General features: G+C 47.0%; 1 protein-coding gene across 1 annotated transcript in view; it reads right to left on the reverse strand.

Moving 5' to 3' along the window:
* The window catches only part of LOC121921739 (nuclear receptor subfamily 1 group D member 1-like), a 36,645-nt gene extending 35,515 nt beyond the window's left edge, over positions 1 to 1,130 (reverse strand). Inside the window, exon 1 of the mRNA XM_042450242.1 lies at positions 740 to 1,130. Coding sequence (XP_042306176.1) covers positions 740 to 755 — 16 coding nt within the window. The 5' untranslated portion in view covers positions 756 to 1,130. The remainder of the gene's footprint in view (positions 1 to 739) is intronic.
* Between the last annotated feature and the right edge of the window lie 6,673 nt (positions 1,131 to 7,803).

The following is a 7,803-nucleotide window of genomic DNA, read 5'->3' on the forward strand; positions in this document are numbered from 1 at the left end:
CACCAATAGTGGTGTCAAACTGGAATATTTCTGCAGTGTGGAAACAGCCCCAGTGTCCCTGGCCAAAGAGCTGCAGCCTCTTCCCAGCTACATCCATTCCTGCACCAACAACCTGCATCCCATCCTTCTTCCTTTGCACCCTCATGCAGCGCTTTAGAGCCTGGTGGGTCCCCCACTTTACAACCATCCTTCCAACATCCTTCCAATGCCATCTATTATTCTTTTTTTCTCCTCATAGGAGCAACAACATGTGTGTGGGGGGGGTGTGTGTGTAGGCAATAAAATAGAAAAGAACAATAAAAGCTGCTTTACAATCCCCATTGCCCAAACCAGAAAGCTCTGCTGCAGGGGGACAAGACCAAGCCCTCTAAAAAGAAGGCAAGGAGCTCTCTTTCTGGTTTCCCAAAAGGGAAGGAATGAAATCCCAGGGACTCCTGCATGCCTCCTAGGGAGGGGGGGATCTGTAGTAGTAACAAGGCAGGAGGATGTCAAGGGAAGGCAATGAAAAAGAAGGCACTATCCCCCCTCAAAAATACCAGCCCGACCCCTGTAGAAGCAGAGCACACAATGCAATCCCCCAGATCCCTCCTCAGCCCAAGGCTTGCAAGAAGCCCCTTCCTCCGCAGGTTGCAGCTGCTTTGCTTTCCCCTCCTTCGGCCCCCATCCCTTCTCCCCAAGAATGGAGGGGTCTCAGGGACCAGGTTCTCCAAAATAAACAGAGGAGGGGCTCCTTCCTTACCTGAATTGTGGTCCATGGTGCTGCGCCTCGCAGGAGGAGGAGGAGGAGGAGGAGAGCTGGGGAAAGGAGAGCGCCAAGATCTGGGCGACGCGTGTCTGTCTGTTTGTGGGAATGCCACCGGGAAGGAAGAAAAGGGAAACCAATCTGTTGCAAAAGGGAGGGGAGCGAAGAGGAGGAGGAGGAGGAGGAGGAGAGCCCCAGCCCAAAGGGGAACCCTGGGGGGTGTTTCCCTCCCTGCCTGCCTGCCTGGCTGCCTCTTTGGGTGATGGGGCTGCAGCTTTGGCAGACTCCTCCTAGTGCCCCTTCCACGTGCTTCCAGGCTTCAGAGAGGGATCTGGGCAGAGAGAAAGGCAGAGGAGAGGTCCGGGAGCATCCCTCTGGCCTCCTCCTTGCCGGGGGCTCTAGCGAGGGGGCTGAGGCTGCAGAGGCTGCTGCTGCTTCCCTTTGCCTCCCTCGGCTGCCTTGGCTCCGGGGGCCCCCGGGGGATCAGCCCCCCTGCGGCGGCGGCGGCGGATGGGCTCGTGTGGAGCCGGCATGTGACAGCCCTGGCCTGCCCCACTGACACACATTTCGGGAGGGAGGGAGGGAGGGAGGGCTTGCCGCTGACATCAGCCCCAGCAGCAGCAGGAGGACCCACAGAGGCAGCCGGGCAAGAAGCAGCAGCAGCAGCCTCCTTCAGGGGGAGAAGAGAGCTTGACAGGGCCCTCCTTTGCCAACCGCAGCCCCTGGGAGGGCCACCTTCTTAGCCCCTCCATCTCCAGGCTGCTGTAAGATCAGGCTCCTCAACGCAAAGGAGGAGGAGGAGGAGGAGGACAGCCTGCTCTTGCAGCACCATGGAGGCTCCCTTTCAGCCTTCTGACCAGGAGGGCATTCCAAAAGACCTCCCTCCCATCCTTTTGAGCAGGACTATAAGAGGCCTTTCTCTGCCTGCCTTGGTTTGGCCTTGTCCTCCATCTTTCTTGAGTCTGCTACACCTTGGCAGTGCCTTGTCCTCCTTTGTGGGGGGGGGGCATAGGGTGACTGATCTTGCAGCACTTTGGAGAGAAGCTGGGAGCATGAGCCTCTTTCCGAGACTGGAGCCTCCTTCCTTAGATGCACAAACAATTCACCCAGTGGGACCAGATTTGGTCCTCCTTTTCCAGGGTCTGCCCTGCCTTTCAACCCTCCGCCCAGGAGACAGTCCCAAGATACACTCCTCCCTTTTGAGTAGGACTAAAAGGCCCCTATCACACGAGCAAAATTTAAAGTTAACCCAGGGTCAGTGTGAAGGCAATGCAGGGGCAATCATGGGGTTTCAAGTTTATCACATGACGCCAAACACAATCAGGAGCCATCTTAAACACAATCCAGGGTCATTCCAGGGTTAGGTAAAGTTTCAAGTTTGTTTATCACATGAAACCAAACACAATCAGGAGCCATCCTAAACACAACTGGGGATCATTCCAGGTTCATTCCAGGGTGAGGTAAATTCGGGGGGGGGGAGGATTTACCTAACCCTGGAATGACCCTGGAATAACCTCCGGTTGCATTTAAGATGGCTCCTGATTGAAACCCCATGATTGCCCCTGCATTGCCTTCACATTGACCCTGGGATAACTCCAAATGTATATTTGGAGACTAAGGAAATCAGTCTGCAAAGGGATCTGGCATAGAGTGAGCAGACCTGACCATCCTTTTCCAGGACCTGTCATCCCCTTTTCAGCCTTCTTGTTTAGGAAACATTCCAAAAGATCTTTCCTTTTGAGCCTGACTTAACAAGCATGAATTTATATCTATATGAATGGTTTTAGCTTTTCAGTTGGTCATGTCCTCTATTTTTTTTTAATAGTCTACAGTTTATGGTGCCTTGTTCCCCTTTGTGGTTAGATCACCCTGTGTCTGACACCACTGTAACTGCCATGCCACTACAAACTACAGTTTCCAAAATTCCATAGCATTGAGCCATGGCAATTAAAGTGGTGTCAAACTGAATTATTTCTGCACCTCACTGAAAAGAGAAGCTGGGAACATGAGCTTCTTCCATAGACTTGAGCCTCCTTCCTCAGATGAAGGAACTTGCCACCTCATCTCCATGTCCATAACGTTTGGGATTTGTATTGACATTCTCACACACAACCAGTCTGCCTCTGGACAGAGGGACCAGATATGCTAACTGCAAAGGAGGACAAGGCACCTCAAAGTGTAGGGCATTCAAGAAAAATGTAAGATGACAAAAGGAAAGCTAAAAAGGCTCATATAACTAGAAAGTGATTTCACATGGCAGTTTTACAGCTATATTGCATATACAGGTGGCCCTTGGTAACCACTGGTGTTTTGTTCCAGGATGCCCCATGGATAACACAATCCATCAATGCTCAAATCCCATTATATACAATGACCTAGTAAAATTATTTCCCTTATATAAAATGGCAAAATCAAGATTTGCTTTTGGGGATTTATTTTTTAAAAAAATATTTTCAAGCCGTGGATGGTTGAATCCATGGATGCAGAATCCATGGATACTGAGGGCTGACTGTACCATGTTTTATCATGTAAAATACGCTATATTTTACATGGTAATGTATTTGAACTGTAAAACAACCCTATTTTTCTGATGAACTTAGCTTCGTTAAATTGCCTTGTTGGCTTGCAATATACTTACAGAATTCTGAGCAAAACAAATGCTTAAAATTGTATTTGACTAGAACAAACCCTTGACTGAATCTACATGTTAATTATTTCTTTAATTTTCCATTGTGTTGAAATTAAAGGAGGGGAAAAAAACTCTTTCAGTATTTGCTCCTGATGCAGTACATTGCCTAAAACATTTGCTGTCCTGTTCCCCTTTGGGAAACAAACAGCCAGAGCTCGGGGTGAATCTCGCTGGCTGCAGCTCCTGGAAAGAAAGAACTTTAGAAGGATCCATCCTATCCTCCTATTTGTAGCAAGGACAGGCTGTCAAGTAGATGTTTTTCAAAGGGAAACAGCAAATGATGTGTTACTCAATAGGCTTCTTAGTCATTCTCAAAATGGAGAGGATTTTGGAATTCCTCCTGGACAGAAAGTTGAAATGTAGGACAGGTTTTTGAAAAGGATGTCTGATCACTCTGCCTCTGGATCCTCTCCAACCTATGCTTCTGGGGAACTAGGCTTAAGTCTACGAAAGCTCATGCTACCAGCTTTTTTCTTTCAGTTAGTCTCAAAGGTACTACATGATCCCTTCTCAAGGATGATCGGTGTGTCCTCATGGGTGTCATTAAGGGTCATAAGGGGCACAGACTGCATCAAGTGACATCTAAACCTGAAGTGACACCACTGCTCCCCAAACATCTGCCTTTGGGCAGAAACAGTCTGTGGCATTTGCCTCCATCCATTTAAACCACTGAAGAGATGGTGTGAGTCAGGACGAAACTCAGTGGAAAGAGAAAGGAGAGGCCTCAGGCTTTTTTAAAAATTACTTTAAAAAAAATTAATTGTTTTAGTTTTAATTTTTTTAATTCTTTTAATTTTTTTGTTTAAAAGCATCATATCTTATCAATCCTTCACATCTTATCAACCACTTGAAACAATGTACATGTTAATACGTACATGAAGGCTGTGCATATGATATTGTAATTTAAAGGTATAACTTTAATAAATAATAATTTTGCTAGTTCTTTATGTCACAGCTATTGCCATTATGCTCAGTGGTATAGGAGAATGATGATTTATGAGTAACCTTAGTACAAAAAACCTTACTTTGGCGCGTTACAAACCGCCCTCAAGCGGCCATTCTCCTTCCGCCGCCATTAGCTGCAGCGGGAAGCCCCAGCGGCCAGACTGCAAGGCTTCCAGCCGCAGCGAAAAAGGAGCACCAAAATGGCGCTCCTTTTTGGCCCCTGGAAGTGGCGCCGCGAGGCATGAGGCGCGCACTCGTGGCATCACTTCCGCCACGCCACGTCTGGGCGCACAGCGTCCATGACATAAAAATGGCAGCGCCCATGGGATGGGCGCTGCCATTTAGGACGTGCTCCACACGTGTTGGGAACGGAGCCAGTTAGGAAGGGGCAACCCTTCCTAACCCTAGCACGCCCCTTCCTAACCCTAGGACGCGCAGAGCGCATCCTAAATGGCGGTCTGTAACCCGCCTAAGGATTCTGTAAGGTGGTCAATTGGGGGTGATACCATGAGTTACAGCATTGGGTGATGCCAACCCTAGTGATGCCACTGAGCAGCAGCCCTTTGATTGCAGGCAGGGAGAGAAAAGAGAAAGAGAGAGAAAATGGGGGAGTTGCCCCCTCTCTCTTCACTACCCTGCTGCCCATTGGCACTGTCCCATCTGAGACATGGGCGAGTGGCAATTCTCAGGCAGTTGGGTTGTCAGCAGAGAAAAGGGGGGCATATATCCTCCTTTGCCAAAGAAAGGAGCCAAGCTTGTGCCGCTAATCTCTGGCAGTGAGGCCAGTAGGAGGCGGCTGAACATGCTGGTTGGGCAAAAACGGGATGCCCAAAGCACTTGGGGAGGGTCCAGCAAAATGTGGAGCACTCACAACATACTCAGGCACTCCCCCTCTCTACCTTCTTGCTTTGTGTAGGTTTTGGGGTTACCACTTTTGCACCCTGTTTCCTGCTGGCTGGCTAAGAAATATAGGGTGTCTGTGCTCTACCCACCCTTCCTATACAGAGTTGTACCAAAACACTTTTTTGTTGTTGCTGTTAACAGCCTTCGAATTGACCCCAATTCATGGTGACCCTGTGGATGAGACTTCTACAAGACCCCTTGTCCTCCACTGTTCTACTTAAGTCCTGTACATTCATGCCCGTGTCCTCCCTGATTAAGTCTATTCATCTGGTTAACCATCTTCCTCTCTTTCTACTGCCATCTACCTTTCCCAGCATTATTATCTTTTCTAGTGTGTCCTACCTTCTCATGATGTGACCAAAGTATGACAGCCTCAGTTTGATCATCTTGGCTTCCAAGGAAATTTCGGGCTTGATCTGTTCAAGGACCCATTTGTTTGTCTTTTTGGATGTCCATTGTATCCTTGGCACTCTTCTCCAACACTACATCTCAAATGAGCTGATTTTCATCTTATCTGCTTTTTTCATTGTCTAGCTCTCACATCTCTGGTGGCACAGTGGTTAAATGCCAGTAGTGCAGCCATTCACAGCCACAAGGTTGTGAGTTCAATCCCAGGCAGGGCTCCAGGGCTGACTCAGCCTGGCATCTTTCTGAGTACCCAGCTTCTTGAGGGCAATTAGCTTACACATTGTAAACTGCTTAGGGAGTGCTTAAGTGCACTTATAAGTGGTATAGAAATGTTATTGCTATTGCTTGCTATCCATACGTGGTTATGGGGAAACCCATGGCTTGGATGATTCTAACTTTAGTGCTCAGCTGTATACCTTTACTCTTTAGAATCTTGTCTACTTCTTTCATAGCTTCCCTTTCCATACCTAGATGTTTATCACACTAAATGTCCAGATGTGTGACATTTTCCACTAGTAATATGGTGTCTACATATCTAAGATTGTTGATGTTCTTCTTCCTATCTTCACTCTTCCTTCTTCAGAGTCTAAACCTGTTTTTCTTATTACATTTTCTGCATATATGTTGAACAAGTACTGGTAATAACATGCAGCCTTGCCTGACCCTCTTGCCAAGTGGGAACCTTCTATTTCTCCAGATTCTGTTCTAACAGTAGCCTCTTGTCCTGAGTACAGGTTTCTCAATCAGGATTATGAAATGCAGTGGCACTTCCATGTCTTTGAGAGTGTTCCATAGCTTTTCATAATCTATACATTCAAATGTTTTGCTATAATCTATAACGCACTTGGTGATCCCCCCCCCCCCTTTGTTCACTTAATTAACCATTCTATCTTTGCAGTGTGGTCCCTGCTGAATTTGTTGTTGTTGTTGTGTGCCTTCAGGTAGTTTTTGGTGACCCCAAAGAGAGCCTGTCATGGAGTTTTCTGGGCTGAGGGTGTGTGACCCTCATCTCCAAAGCCATAGTCCAACACTCAAACCACTACAGCATGTTGACTCTACCTGCTGAATTTCTATCACACAAAAGTGCCTGTGTCAATGAAGTGGAAGGAAAGGAAGGACCAACGTATATATTGCAGCAGTTGGCATTATGTTGGCATGATCCTGTGGTATTTTACATCCCATAAGTTTCAAGGGGAGAGTTCAGCTACTCCTTGAGGTTTCTCCATTTGAAGTCAGTGATGTTTCCATTGATTCTAGCTTGGCCTAGCCCATGAAATTTGGAGGTGGAGGAAACGGCCTCTTCTAACTCTATTACTCATCTTTTTTCCTTCCCACATTAAATCCATTAAGGAGAGAAAGATGGAATCACTACAGTGTTTTTTTATTTGTTGCAATAGGCGCACTTGATTGGGAAGGGACCTTTGTGCCACCATTAATATTCTAATGCCTAAATACATTATTTTGTTTAAATCAAGGAGTCATGAAGAAAGAGGTTGGTCCATCCTTCTTCCACCACCCCTCGTCCCCGTCCCCCCCGCCATGGATGAAATAGTTAGAGATGTGTGTGAGCCAGGACTTTATCCACTAATGCTCAGAGAGAGACCCTGCTGAATATGAAAGTGGGACAACAGCTATTAATAGGACTACATTCCTACTTTGCAAAACTGGGACAGTGCAGTGCACTATTAACATACTGCCAAGACAAAAGTTTAAAGAGAAAGGCAGAAGGTGGGATCTATGGTTACCCAGTTAGCACACTGGAAGCGGAACATTTTGTTAATTTACTCAAGTCCTATTCTCTTTTAAGTTGTTCTGGACTGGAAAACAAAGGGCATGCTTGTGTCCTCCTCACAGTGGGCCTTGCTTTGTGAATGCATGAGAACATTTGGTGAAGAGTTACTCTGGGAAAGCATCAATCAGTAGTGCTACCAGAGAAAAATCCCATACAAGCCCCAGGAGGAGTTAGAGCAGAGCCATGCAGAGCTTGAAAAGGTTTGTTTGCTTGTTTGTTTGTTTTGGTACTAAAACCCCCAGAATTCTTCTAGCCAGCTGCTGTACTTAAAAGGAAGGAAGGAAGGAAGGAAGGAAGGAAGGAAGGAAGGAAGGAAGGAAGGAA

This window comes from Sceloporus undulatus, chromosome 2 (assembly GCF_019175285.1).
Source record: "Sceloporus undulatus isolate JIND9_A2432 ecotype Alabama chromosome 2, SceUnd_v1.1, whole genome shotgun sequence".
In the NCBI taxonomy this organism is placed as follows: Eukaryota; Metazoa; Chordata; class Lepidosauria; order Squamata; family Phrynosomatidae; genus Sceloporus; species Sceloporus undulatus.